The 14,565-nt window shown below is 55.7% G+C and overlaps 1 protein-coding gene across 3 annotated transcripts in view; it reads right to left on the reverse strand.

The window, feature by feature from the left end:
• Positions 1-14,565, reverse strand: part of RPTOR (regulatory associated protein of MTOR complex 1) — a 392,717-nt gene that overhangs the window by 94,405 nt on the left and 283,747 nt on the right. For all 3 annotated transcript variants that reach the window (XM_032241406.1, XM_032241407.1, XM_032241408.1), the window contains 3 exons: positions 13,505-13,606; positions 4,480-4,563; positions 2,167-2,277 (listed from right to left, as the gene is read on the reverse strand). In XM_032241406.1, the coding sequence (XP_032097297.1) occupies positions 2,167-2,277; positions 4,480-4,563; positions 13,505-13,606 (297 nt within the window). The remainder of the gene's footprint in view (positions 1-2,166; positions 2,278-4,479; positions 4,564-13,504; positions 13,607-14,565) is intronic.

Below are 14,565 nucleotides of genomic sequence, written 5' to 3' on the forward strand. Positions count from 1 at the left end.
CCGAGTGTGGTGGCTTCAGCAAGCACAGCCAGGTCCTGGTGGCCGGCACAGCGTGGACACAGAGGTAAGGAGGAGGCTAGGTCTCAGTGCCAGTGACTAGACGGAGGAGCTGAGCGAATCTGGCCCATGGAGCGCTGGGAGGCAGCAGGAGCCCCATCCGCTCTCCGTCACGCGCTCACAGAAGATGGAAGGGTGGCCTTTCCCAGCTCCACAGCCGTGGCCTCTCCAAGGTGTTCTTGGCACTCCCTGCTCTGTGACTTTGCTAAACCCTCCCTTTCCCTCTGTGGACAAGGAGCTCCAGACCCAGCCACAGGGGACTGAGCAGGGTGCCGGCCTGTCGCACGGTAGCTATGCAGCCCCTGCTCCCTCATGCAGGTGCTGCTTCACTGGTAAATAAGCTGCAAATTGACGCTGCCTTCACAGGGCTGATGTGGGAATTAAGAGACTGCATGTGAGTGCCGCTGGACAGGGCGCCACACACACATGCGCTCACGAGCACACGCATACATGGCCACCCCGCACACATGTGCACGCCGTGGCTGGCTGATGTCCAGCGGGGAACACGGACCTGCTCCACAGGCCTTCTAATGAGCTGCTGGGGTTGGTCTGCTTCAAAACCAGGCAGGGAGCAAAGCCAGCCTTGCCCGATGCCAGCCCCTCCGTCACGCTCTCCTCACCCATGGCGCCCTAGAGCGAGCCTGACATGGCTTCCTCCTGGGCTCCCTGGCCACCTGGCTCCAACCCCACCTCTGTATCACACACGGGTGCCCTCTGCACACCAACAGCTAAAGGCAAAGGCATCTCTGGATGTCTCTGTCCCCAACATCCCTGCAGAGGGCAACGTATCCCCAACTCCATTCCCAGCACACACCCTTTGTTCCAGAATCGTCACGTTCCGTAATGAGCCCTTCCCAGCACCCTCGCACCACTCGGCACAGCTCACCCCTCCACTGTGGCACACGAGGAGCTTTCAAGAGCTCTCTGCAGCCCCGAGCCTTCCACAGCTTCCTTCGAGGGTCACACCTGCTATCACCACTGGGTGGACGAGGTCCCCCAGTCTTGGGCTGGGCCAGCCTGGGAGGCCACGCAGCGCTTACCAGTCCTCTCTGGAAGGCTCCATGAGCTGTGGCTGGTCACACAGGCTCGAACCCCAGAGTGGCCTCTCCCCACCCCAGCGCGGTGCCGCCCTCTCTGAGGCCCTCCTGGCCCTGCTGTGACCTCCTCAGGCCACCCTCCCGGAGGAAAGTGCCCCCACCCTGTGCTTCCTTACAATCCACTTGACACCGAGGCCAGGCAATGCTTCATTCTTTGGTGTCTTCATTCCAAAATCTTTAATAACCCCCACACCTGTGAAATAAAGTTCAGCCAGGTGTGCCTGGAACCGCACACTCTCTGCGTGGACGGAGCATCCCTGAGTGTCCCCGCACACAGGCCACAGAGTGGCCAACCATCCTCCAAGCATCTTCCCAGCCCACTCTGCCACGTCCATGTCTGTGCCCCCACCTGACATCCAGCCCTCCAGGCCCTTCCCAGGGCTTCCCGTTCAGTACAGGCCAGCCCTACCCACAGAGCGTCTCAGCCCCACTCCTCCTGCAGAAGGTGACCCTGTCTCCCAGTAGGCCTGGTGCCACCTGCAACCCCAGCCCACACCCTGGATGACTGAGGGGTGAACAGGTGGCTGCAGGGCTGCAGGTGTGAAGGTCAGAGGTGATGCTCATCAGAGAAGGCAGAGCCAGGCAGCCCCGTGTAAGGGGTCCGCCTGGGCCAGACCACCTATTCAGAGTTGAGGGGGGGGGGCACAAAGGGGGGGACAGGGGGGGGCCAATGAGGGCTCCGGGTGAGGCGGGCCGAATTTACTGCTATGCAGGGTTGCTTCCCGCCAGGGTCAGGAGCCTCACAGGTGGTCAGGGACAGGTGGAGGAGCTGAGTGCGGGGCACCAGGGAAGGCCAGGGGCAGGACAGGCAGGTGACAGCCACGCACGACCCAGAGGTGGCTGCCGAGGCAGAGCGCGTTCCACTTTAACCCCAAGGAGAAGAGGGGAATGGAGGTGCCTGGAGAGGGGGCGAGGCTGGAGAAAGGGCGGGCTGGAAGTGCAGGGCTCGGCATCCCTGGGGAAGGGCCGGCTGGTTCACATCACCCTGGGGAGGAGGATGGGGATGACTCACGCTGTCCACTGCGAGGATCTTGGCCCAGATGAACACGAGGAGGGGCCGCAGCTCTCGGGCCGAGCTCTGGAGCAGCTTCAGCACGTAGGGGAAGATGCCGACAGACAAGGCCTGGGGAGAGGGAGGGTGTCAGCGCGCCAAGGCTCTGCCTGTGCCCGCGGGGAGAGAACCGCAGCAGCGGGGGCCATGCAGGGCCCGCTGTGGCGTCATCTTCAGCACATACGAGAAACGAGACAGGAATGAACGCGTCTCACTGAGAGTAAAGCAGGGCTTCCTCCAGCTTTATCTGTCTCTCATTTATTCCTAGAAGTTGCCATGTGTCGCCAGCCTTGACTGGTGTCAACAGAACGGAATTAATTGGGTGGCAGCTTTTCTTTGTTGAGGCGCAGGCTGCTGGCGGCGGGGGCCCGTGCCTCTCTTTGGTGGCCTTGTCCGCGTCAGCAACAGAGCCTTGGGCACCTTTGCTGTTCCACTCACATACGGGCCATGGCCACCGCTCCGTGATGGCGCGGCCAGCTGGCTCACACTGACATTTGCGCTTGAGATACCTCTTGGGAGAGAGACGCCTGCCCTGGCAAAGGCAGAGAGGAGCATGGCTCTCCCCGGGGCTCACTGGCACCCGGATCTGGCCACGTGTCATTCTCAGGGGACTCTGTCCTCAGAGGCAGGGGAGGGAGAGAGTGGAGGGCACTGCAGTGTGAGTGACGCCCGGCAAAGTGGGCTGCACTCAGCCAGGGGTTTCTGCTGTGTCCTTATCTCAAAGCTGCTGGAATTTCAAAGCTATCCCAATGGTATCCACTTCCAATAAATGAGGTCCCCTGTAACCAAGACAGGAGATGGTGGTGGGACCCAGGCCTGGGCCCCTTCCCTTTGAAAGGTCACACTTAACAAGGAACGAGGCATTTCCCTGGTTCAGGAGGCCAGGCCCCCACCTGAGAGCCAAAACCTGTACCTGTAAAAATACCTCATTTATCCAGCCTCGGCTCATGCACCAGCAATACTTCCAACGAGCAGAAGCTTAATTCTTTAAAGGCAGAAAATGGTTTTAAAAAATTAACCTTAAAAATGAAACTCTTCCTAAAATGCTATGAATACACGCTTCCTGTCTTCTTAAAGGGTGTAAGTAACAGCATGCAGGCCTTTCCAGGATGACTCAGCGACACCACCACACACACCGAGTGACCGAGTCACGTCAGCCCTCCACCGATGACTCAGGCCTCCACTCTGTCACAAGCTATTTGTGGCCTCAGGGACCTGGGGTGAAAACGGCCCAGTGATGAGTGCCGAAGTGTTCTTCCTGGTGTTGGACGATTTCCTCCCTCCTTCAATGCTGGACTGTCAATCACGATTTCCTCCCTCCTTCAATGCTGGACTGTCAATCACCACCCTTTGCCAACGTTATATGACGACAAAACTTAAACGCACCAAACCCCAGGTACTCCCCACCCACCTTCCGTGAGAGCGGTTCTGCACCCCCCGCCCCACGGCGCCTCTCACAAGCGTGGAAATTAGGGTTTATATGTCACGTGATTCATTGACCATTTAGTGTCTCTCTCTAAAAAAATTAGCTGTCTTTCATAAAAACACGATCCAGTACCATTACCACACCCAAGAAAAACAAACTGATCGTTGAACACCATAAATCCAGCTCCTGTAAAATTTCTAATTGCTTCATGAATATTCATCTTTGGAACTTCAGTGGAGCCCAGGGAGGCCTGCGGGCCGCGGGACTCTCCAGCTTCCTGGAATCTGCGTCCCTCTGCCTCCTTTCACTTTCCTCGTGAGTTATTTGTTAAAATGCTCGTCACTGCTTCATCCTGACTCTGCCTGGCTTTTGTTTTTGTGTCCACCACGACTCTGCTATGGAATGAGGACCAGAAGAGCATTTCCAAACCGTGCCTGCCAGGAGGCTGGGCAGACAGGGCTGAGAATCCAGACTCCTCCCAAGGGAAGCAGCAGCACCACGAGGTGGGCGCAGTGTCAGGCTCAGGGGCGCCCTGCTCCTCGGCAGCGCTGGGCAGCTGCTCAGGGACAGGGGACCCGCCCACAACACGCTCTCCTGTGTCTAACATCAGACACGAAGGGGCCGAAAACCCCAGAACCGCAAATGCCAGGCAGCACTGCAGGCCGCACAGGCACAGAGTGCGCTCCTGAGGGCCTCGGGATCGACAGGACGCCACCATGGTGGAAACTTGCCCCGGGTCTCATGGCTGGGGGCGGCTCTGGACCCTGAAACACGTGCACAGACTGAAACACAGAGCGTCATTTCTGCCCACCTCCCTCAGTCCCCAGGTTGATGCGGAAGGCACGCACCAGGCTCACCGCCCAGGGACCCAGGTCCAGAAATCTTCCCAGCAAGTCCAGTGCTCTCAGCCGGTGCACTTGGCTTAACAGCACCTGGAAGAATAAGAAGAAAACACTGTCAGTGCGAAAGCAAACTCACGTGCAGCCCCTGAAAAGCCCCCACTGCGAGCTGCCAGCTTCGGGGCGGTCTGATCACAGTTTCCATCCGTCTGCTGGTTCAGCCACTCAGTTACCTACAGCTGCAGCTCACGCTTGTAGGTAGGTTAAGAAAACACTCTTTATGCCTTGATTACACAGGTAAAATATGCTCAATGCAGAAAGTATGAGAACAGACACGTCTGCTTGCATTTAAAAAGCTAACTCACTGGTGACATTTCAGCACGGGAGCCCACACACTGGTCTCTCTGTACACACTTCTCTTAAAGGTTCCAAACTAGATAATATATGATTACATTGCTCCTCTCTTTTTCTTTTTTTGAGATGAAGCCTTGCTCTGTTGCCCAGGCTGGAGTGCAGTGGCACAATCCTGGCTCAGTGCAGCCTCAGCCTCCTGGGTTCAAGTGATCTCCTGCCTCAGCCTCCTGAGTAGCTGGGATTATAGGCACCCGCCACCATGGTGGCTAATTTTTGTATTTTCAGTAGAAACGGGGTTTCACCATGTTGGTCAGGCTGGTCTTGAACTCTCGACCTTAGGTGGTCCGCCCGCCCCGGCCTCCCAAAGTGCTGGGATTCCAGGTGTGAGGCACCGCGCTGGGTCTTTCACATCTCCTTTTTAAACTAAATAATGCACCGTGAACGTGGTAAGGACTGGCCACATCACTCCCAACAGCAGCACAGTGCTTCTTTTATGTAAATGTACACAATTCTTTTAAACAACTTCCCCACTGATAGATAGTTATGTCATCAAAATGTTCCTACTTTTAAAATGTTTATTTATTTATTTTTGAGATAAGGTCTTGCTCTGCTGCCCAGGCTAGAGTACAGTGACGTGATCGTGGCTCACTGCAGCCGCAAACCCCTGGGCTGAAGTGATCCTCCCACCTCACTTCTGAGTGGCTGGGACCACGGGGAGGTGCCACCACGCCTGGCTTAGCTTTGTATTTTATAGAGACGGGGTCTTGCTACATTGCCACGCACGTCTTGAACTCCCGGCTCAAGCGTTTCTCCCGCCTCAGCCTCCGGAAGTGTTGGGCTGCTCTTATAAATAATACTGTGGTCAATATCCTAATGGATACGTCTGCACACTCCGATGATTTTCTCCCCCTAAGATAAATCTGAGTACTAAAAAGGGAAGGTCAGAGCACATATGCTTAAGTTCCCAAATGACCCTCTGGCTGAGCCCACTCACATCTCGACGGCACGCACGTGGGCGCCAGCTTCTCGCCGCCTGAGCTGGTCACCCAGCAGTGTTCACTGAGGTTTGACTCTGGGCAAATCACTGAACATTGGCGAGCCTTGATTTATTAATTCATAAAACACATATGACACAACACATGTGACACACAGGCTTTCATAAATAATAAATGACTCGTGGGACAACAGCAGCCTCTATTACACTATTATTGGCCACCAGGACAGGCGAAAACATCCTTTGAGTCTGGATTTCTTGGATTTCAAGGGGAGTACCTTTTGCAGTTTGACGGGCCATTTCCTGAGTAAACTTCAGTGTTCTACTTCAATAGTTGGCTTTTTCTTACTGACATGTCAGAGTTCCTTATAAATTAGAGTGGGCTTTGCCAGAGGTTTTGCAAGTACTTTCTTTTTGTTGTTATATCAAATTTTTACATTTTTAATGGCTTTATTTCTATTGATTTTTCCTTAATGGTGTCTACGCTGGGGGACACGTGCACCAAGACCCTTACACCCAGAGCGTTTCCATCCACGATGCTCCAGTTATCCAAGGGGTGTTTATGGGCGGGTGCTGTGCTGGGTGCTGGGAGAGTGACCACGGACAGTAGGGACCGCCCCACCCATCCTTCACGTGGCCGGGGAGACAGGCAAGTGACTGCCCCATCACCACACCTGAACACAGAGCCGCGAGCCCTGACCTGGCTCCAGAAACTGGAGGCCTCAAAGATTTTCCCTTCCTCCCTGGGAGAAGATGCACAGGACACAGGCGGGCAGTGGGTCCTGGAGGTGACGTGAGTGGGCTACTGCGGTGCAGGTGGAGAGGCTGGAAGAAGTCGGGTGTCTGAGGACACGTGGGCCACCAGTCTGACTGAGGACAGCGACGGGGGCGGGGGGGCGGACTGGGAAAGGCCCCGCAGATGGTGGGCATAGAGGTCAGTTTGTCTGCTGACTGTCCAGTGTGCTTGCTTTGGGAGCAGGCTTGGCAAGAGGCTGGAAGTCGGGGAGGTGAGTGGAAGGGGCTGAGCTTGACCAGGGTGCCGAGGTGGAGATGGGGACGAAGAGACTCCAGTGCTGTCTGGAGGCTGAGGGAAGAAGGGGTGAGGGAAAGCAAACTCTGGAAAAGAAGGTTTGGGATGAGTTTGAAAACCCTCAAGACAGGCAGGGGAAAGGGACGAGGAGGCCAGTGGGGTTGGAGCTGGGGTGGAGGACAGCAGGGAGGGGAGTGGAGACAGGGCCATGTGAGTCACGCTCCCGGGGGTCGGTCAGCACGACTTCCACGGAGGAGCCACCGAGTCAGGAGCATGGGCCGTGGGGAGCCGTGGAGGGGGAGGAGCTTCCCTGTGGGGGGAGAAGAGTGCAGCAGGAGGACGAGGGGGACAGGGAAGGTCACAGGTGGCAGCAAGAGGGGGAAGGCCAGGCTGGAGGGGCAGGAGATGGGGTGTTGGGGGGATCCCAGCATATCCAGCCTAGAGGACAGAGAAAGAGCAGCAGGGATGAGGCCTCACTTCCCCTCTACATGCCCAGAGCCAGCTCCTATGCTGGGTTCATGGCGGACCCAGGAGTGGCGGGTTCCCCATGCGGGCGATGCTGAGTCTGTAATTAAGAGGCTGGGAAAGGAATGTGGGCTGCTCGCGGGCTATGTGAACTGGAAGCAGATTCCTCTCCCATGCTGAACTCAGAGGGTGTCGCAGGCCACTGCTGCGTGGAACCCAGGTTGGAAGGGCCAGTCGGTGGAAAAGCATGGGCGCTGGGGCCGGGCTCATCTGATGTTAACCCATCCTCCATCTCTGCCCAATTATTGGCTTCAACTCCTAACTTCTGGGAACTTCAATGTCATTATCAAGAAAAATGGAGATGGCCAGGCGCGGTGGCTCACACCTGTAATCCCAGCACTTTACAAGGCTGAGGCGGGTGGATCATCAGGTCAGGAGATCGAGACCATCCTGGTCAACATGGTGAAACCCCGTCTCTACTAAAATACAAAAAATTAGCTGGGCATGGTGGCGCATGCCTGTAGTCCCAGGTACTCAGAAGGCTGAGGCAGGAGGATTGCCTGAACCCAGGAGGCGGAGGTTGCGGTGAGCCGAGATCGTGTCACTGCACTCCAGCCTGGCAACAGACAGAGGCTCTGTCTCAAAAAAAAGAAAGAAAAATGGAGACAACAGTACTTGACTACTTGACTTGGGCTTCTTCTCCAAGTTCAAAGAGACAGACTACAAAGCGCACAGAGCCGTGTGCACCAGGGAGCCCAGCGAAGATAAGGGTCACCGTCGCCGCGTCCAGCTTGCGGACGTCCCCGCCACTCCATGTTCTGAGGACTGAATCTGTGTAGGCAGCACTAGGCTGCCTGAGGCTGGAGTTTCTAGATGGCCCAGGGAGAGGAGAGGAGGCAGGCCTCGTGGTGGCTGCAGTCCTCAGAACTCAAAGACATCATCAGGTCTAAAGCTCACACAGATTGCTTTCTGAGTCTCCTTGCTATTTCCAACACTGAACAGGGACAAGCCTCTGTTTCTACGGTCGGCAGTCGCAGAACGAATGGAAGCCGCAGAACAGGGCAGAGAGGTCTGACCAAGACCAGCTCTTGCTACTGTTTTACCAGCACACTAGCAATAAAGGTCTCCCTAGAAAGTGCTCCTCACAAACAGCAAAAGCAAACCGGACGCTGGTTCACAACCACAACCATGGCGTGGTCCCGAGTGGCGCACTGCAGGAGCTGTGGGTGCTGCCGAACACACGCCGGGGCCGTGGCAGCCCACCTGCCCAGGAGCCAGAACCGGAGGACCGCGGGCAGCACAGGGTTTGGTGCCGCGATGATCCCATTTGCAAGGAAACATCGTCAATGCAGAGTACTGGGGAAATGTTAGTACTGTTTCTTTTTCTTCAAACATTACATTATCTTCCTGCTTCCTTTTGTTGATTTACATTTTTTAAAAACTGAAGCCAACATAAAGCAAAATTACTTTTAAAATAGGATTGGCTTTTAGAAAAATTTGTATTTGTACTTAGAACAACAAAAAATCTCCTGTTACAGACCACCCCAGGATCTATGGAAATGACAGCATTAAAGGGTGGTGAGCTTAATGACTTACTGAGATTTATTTTCACCTGTGGCAACTCAAACTAAAGATTAATCATGGTGGCCAGCATGGTGGTGGACGCCTGTAATCCCAACACTTTGGAAGGCTGAAGCTGGTGGATCGCTTGAGGCCAGGAGCTCAAGACAAGCCTGGCCAACATGGTGAAACTCTGTCTCTACGAAAAACACCAAAGTGAGTTGGGTGTGGTGACGCGTGCGTGCAGTTCCAGCGACTCGGGAGGCTGAGGCAGGGGGCTGGCTTGAGTCCGGGAGTCGGAAGCTGTGGTGAGCTCTGATCACACCACTGCAATCCAGCTGAGGTGACCACATGAAAACAGAACTGCTAAGGTTACTGAACTTCATTTGCCTTGTATACAAACGGAGTGCTTGGACAAACCAGAAAAGCTGCTTCCTAAGAGAAGATTCTCCAGTGCAGCCCTGCAGAGCCGGGCACTGCAGCCCAGGGTACCTGGGTCCCTGATGGGCAGGGCGGTTCTGAAGTCCCCGGTGTATATGGTATGTATGGCATCACTCTAGTGTGTCATTCTGCCATCCCTTGGTCACGATCCTGTACTTCTAGGTCCCAAATTCTATTTGTTAAAAAAAAAAAAAAAAAGATATATGGAGAGCGAGCAGACGTCCTAATGAAATGCTCACGCTGATTTGTGACATCTAGGAAAAGAGACTAAAACTTTATCCCATAAAATCACTCTTGGCCAGGTGCAGTGGTGCACACCTGTAATCCCAGCTACTCGGGAGGCTGAGGCACGAGAATCGCTTTAACCCAGGAGGCGGAGGCTGCAGCGAGCCGAGATCCCCCATCCACAGGAGACTGGATGAAGAAGCTGCGACGTACAGGCATCACGGAACACTACTCCGCCAGAACAAGAAGAAAATCGTGTCTTTTGCAGCAACGTGGGTGAAACAGGAGGCCATCATGCTAAGTGGAGTCACTCAGAAACAGAACACCAACTATTGCATGTTCTCACATCTGCATGAGTGGGAGCTAAAGGACAGGCCCGCGGGGACACACAGGTGGAATAACGGACGCTGGAGACTCCAAAGGTGCCAGGGGCTGAGGCTGAGAAATGACCAATGGGACAACAGGTTCACACGAAGCCTGGACTTCACCACTACGCAGTGACGCACGCAAGAAACCCACACCCGCATCCCCTGGGTCTGGTTAAAAGGGCCGAGTAAATGAACACATAAATATCACCGTCAGCTTTCTCCTGAAAAAGGAAGAAGAGGAAAAGTCACTTTCTCCCCTCTCTTCCATAACATAGGCACTCTTCATTCCTCTGCCTGGGAGTGCACACAGCCCCGAGTTCCAGGCGAGCTGCCGAGGCCAGAGGACACACGCACCTCGCAGACCACGAGAGGCTGGAGCCCCTTGTGAGAAGACAGTGTCCAAAGGACCCCATCAATGCAGGGTCTGGGCCAAACAGCAACTTTTTTTTTTTTTTTTAATGAGACGGAGTCTTGCTGTGTCGCCCAGGCTGTATTGCAGTGGCAGTGTCTCAGCTCATGGCATCCTCTGTTGCCTGGGTTTAAGTGATTCCCCTATTCCCCTGCCTCAGCCTCCTGAGTAGCTGGGACTACAGGCATGCGCTACCAGGCCCGCTAATTTGTTTTTTGTATTTTAGTAGAGACAGGGTTTCACCATGTTGGTCAGGATGGTCTCAACCTCCTGACCTCGTAAACTGCCTGCCTTGGCCTCCCAAAGTGCTGGGATTACAGGTGTGAGCCACTGTGTCCGGCCCAAAACGGCAATTTTTAAAAACACTGTTAACTTCCTTCTTGCTCCTCTGTTGATTTATATTTCTAAAAGGCAGAGAGGATATTGAGGCTGGAAAGCAGGACAGGCCTGTTACACGCTCACACAGGAGAGGCCACAAATCAGCCGGGCCTGATGAGACACCGCGAGACCCTGGAGGGCCACCCGCCACTGCCCTGGCTCAGGGATGAAGTGGTGGGCTTCGGAAAACCATCGAGTGTGTGAGAAAATCCCCTTTCCCTTAAGTAATGTTTTCTGACTTGCCAAGGCACTAGAGAATAACTTAGGGATGACAGGGTCCAGGCTTTGGGAAAAATAAAGGCTCCTAAGAGAAGGTGTGGGGAAGTGAGCCGAGTTAATGAGAAAGAAGCCGGCCCTGGGGGCTACATCAAATGAAGCCCATGACCTGTTATACTTCGTCTTTCCCTGCTTTCTTGTTAAGTAGAGGTTCGTCCGGGGATCCTGGCTGGGCACAGCCAGGAGACAGATCCTCCCAAAAGGGGAGGAACCTGCCACTCACATCTGCTGAAAGACCACGCGGGAAGTGCCCCACACCCTTGCCAGAGCTGTCTTCACGTACGTCACCGTCAGAAAGCTGTCTCCTGCAGGTCTTCCCTTCCCTGAGGGAGTGTGGGTGGCTAACGGGACATTAAAGAAGGCCGTTTACAAAAAGATCATTTGCCAGACCCAAAAGAACGGGACTTGATGTACTTGTATGTACCCCACTTTGGAGAGGCCGATTTTACTCCTTCACGTTGCTCAAATAGCAGGAAGGTCAGTGGGAGGACCAGCGTCTTCTGAGGGACATCCTGGGGACCCAGGCAACCAAGAGGAGCTGTGGGGCCCTGCCTGGGTAACCCGTGCTGCCGTTGGCCCCGATGGCTCCCACAGCCAGGTGCCGTGCGGCACTCGCCGGGGCGGTGGGGGGGAAGCGCAGGCTCCGCCAACCACCGTGGGTTGCGCTGTGGCTCTCGCTGCGTGTTTTGGTTTTGAACATCAGCGGGTTTATTTGTTTCCAGCTCATCCTGTATCTCAGGATGGTCTTAAACGAATCTAGGTGCATACGCAACAGTAAGAATGTCTGCATTCTTTTTACAATGTCCAGAAAGCAGTCATAATATACCAACGGCAGCAAAAATACACACTGGGCAATGTGGCACAACTCCGTTTTACTTTGTAGAGATGGAGTCTCCCTATGTTGCCTAGGCTGGCCTTGAACTCCTGGGCTCAAGTGAGCCTCCTGCCTCGGCCTACCAAGGAGCCGGGACCATGACACCAGGGCACCCGGCTGGCACACTGGGTCTTGGCTGCCCACCTGAGACAATGCCAGTGAGGAGGGCAGGCATGAACGTCTTCAGCATGTTCATGTGCACCGTTCCTTCCCAACTCCTCTTTCGCTGCCTGAGACTCCTGGGGCAAAGTCCTGAACGAGGTAAGCCTCAGTCCTGCAGCACACTTGTGAGCGGGCTGCCACGGCTGCCACGGCTCCAGCACACTGAACGGCAGAAGGGAAGGTCGCTGAACCACGGCATGACAGAGATAAACTGGCCCCGGTTTTCTAAATGATCTCAGAGGCGGAATGAACATCTGGTCTAGTGAAGACAGATGGTGCTGTCTGTCACTGTGGTTCACGGCCCTAATGGGAAGGTGTGAGCTCTGGAAGGAAGCAGGCAGGTGGGGGATGCTGCTCATCCCCCCACTTCATGGAGGCCCCGCCACGTATTGGGAAGGCGAGGACCCAGCCCTGCCGACTCTCAGAAAGTAGCACCGCATGTGGAGGTGGGCTCTGCCCGCGCAGGAGGGGAGCCAGCCAGGTCTAAACTGGAAAGAGAGGGGCCTTCTCACTCCCCCACAGCCACACACAGCTTCTCGCCCAAGTCCAACAGCACCATCCCAACGAACCACAAAAAAATCTTTCCAGCTTTTAAAGTGAGTTATTAGACCTTGAAATCTATACTGACCTGTGGGTTCTAAACTCCTCTGACTCTGACCCAGCCCACACACCTCCCCACAAACACACATTCACTGAAATCGAAGTTCTGTGGAATCCTTCTCCCTTACTACCTGTGACGAACTCTTCAATTTCCGTGACCTCCATCCTATCTCAGTGACCAAAAATCAGCCGGCAGGACCCACGACACTGACCTCCCAACCCACGAAAAGGTCACAGCCTGCACGTGAACAGCACTGACCCGTGTGCGCTGGCATCCGAAGGGTGTGTCCCTAAAGGGCCTATTTGTTGAGCAGCCGGGACAGCCCCGTGCAAAGGAAGGGCGGCTGGCTTCCAGATCTGCGTGTGCCACTCAGCATGTAACCTATGGGCTGGGACACAAAGCCCGCTCCGCCGGTCAGCACCTGCTCAGGGAGCCTCCTCCCTCCTCTCCCAGGATTCACCAACAGCTCCTGTCCTTCCTGAGAGAAGGAAGCCGTGATGTGGGGCGCCTGCTCTGAAGCAAGGCCCATCTGGAGCGGAACCTCAGCAATTCCTAAAGTGGAAATGGTCACCGGGGAGACGGGATGACGGACTGGCTGATGACTCCCCAACCCCAAATTTACACTCAACTGAGGGTGGAGGAGGGGAAATCAATGTCTTTCGAGGAGGGTCCTTTAGGAGCGAATGCACAGTCAGCCCAGTGACTCCTGCCTGGAGCTGTGTGCTCTGCTCGCCTGAATGCCACCTTGCCCACGTGCCGTTACCTTCAGGGCAGAGGGGCTGGGTTGTTGCAGACCCACAGGGCTCAGGGAGAGAGAAGGCAGCGCTGGCGGCTGTGCAGACTTCTGGCTTCCTTCCTGCAGGACCTTGGTAGTCCGGCTTGGTCTGAAAGACTCACCTGCAGGACGATGGGCAGCTGTTCAGGTGGGTTCCGGTTCTCCACGCCCATGGTGAGCCACACCTGGAATGCGGTCAGCTGCTCGGCGAAGAACGGGCTGTGCTGCGGGGCAAGCAGAGCAGGCGCTTGTTAGGGCCACATCCCAGGACTGCCTGGCCCTGCCCACCCCGCCACCTGCCGGCCATCCAACACTTCACGAAGGGCTCGCCCTGCAGGGCTGCGAGGATGCCAGGCAGCAGCTCAGACACTGGTGCTCTGGGCATGCCACGGAGGGACAGCCTGGGGGACACGTGAAGGCACCAGAGGTGGGCAGGAGAAGGGAGAAGCTGAAGGTGACTCTGAGACCTTTGGCCTGGGCACCTGCTGGGGGGCTGGGGCAGCAAGAGGGGCATGCTAGGAACCCAACCGTGGATACGCGGTGCTCAGGACAGTGGCTGGACAAGGGAGTGAAGGCGTCAGGGGGCAGGGGATCCCATGAGCGTGCAGGTCAGGGGGCAAGTCTGGCTGCGGACACAGGGAGTCGTGGCGTGGGAATCTTTTTTTAAGTTAAGTGAGAAAGGAAAGGGACCCAGGATGGAGCCTCTGCTATGAGGACCAAGTGGGGTGGGGGTGGGGGATGCAGCTGGACGGAGAAGGCCCGTGGTGAGACCAAAGAAATGCATGGGGTCGGACTGCCAGGTGGCATCCAGGCCCCCTGGGGGGGGACCACAACTCTCCGTGGGCCACGGCTCCCTGTTAGCTCAGCCATGTGCATGCAGGCAGAGTGGAGGGGATTCGTTTGGGTGCCGTGGAGCGGGTGGGCGAGGGCGGGTCTGCAGGCAGTGGCGCTGTTGGGCCCAGGGCTAGAGAGGGTGAAGGCCGTGGGGGAGGCTGCCGTCAGAAGGAGGTCTGGGAACTGAGTGTCCAGGCAGGAGAAGGCCAGCCTGATTCCCTCCACGGAGAGTCACTTCCACTCAACACACAGTTCTGCCTTCCCCAAGCCCCAGATACCAAGAATTAAAAAACAAACAAACCGACCAGCCTCTCTCCCCTCCACTGTCCTCTCTGCCCTACGTTGTTTT

The sequence above is a fragment of the Sapajus apella genome, unplaced genomic scaffold, assembly GCF_009761245.1.
Source record: "Sapajus apella isolate SASKATOON/1434 unplaced genomic scaffold, GSC_monkey_1.0 scaffold48, whole genome shotgun sequence".
NCBI classification, from domain to species: Eukaryota; Metazoa; Chordata; class Mammalia; order Primates; family Cebidae; genus Sapajus; species Sapajus apella.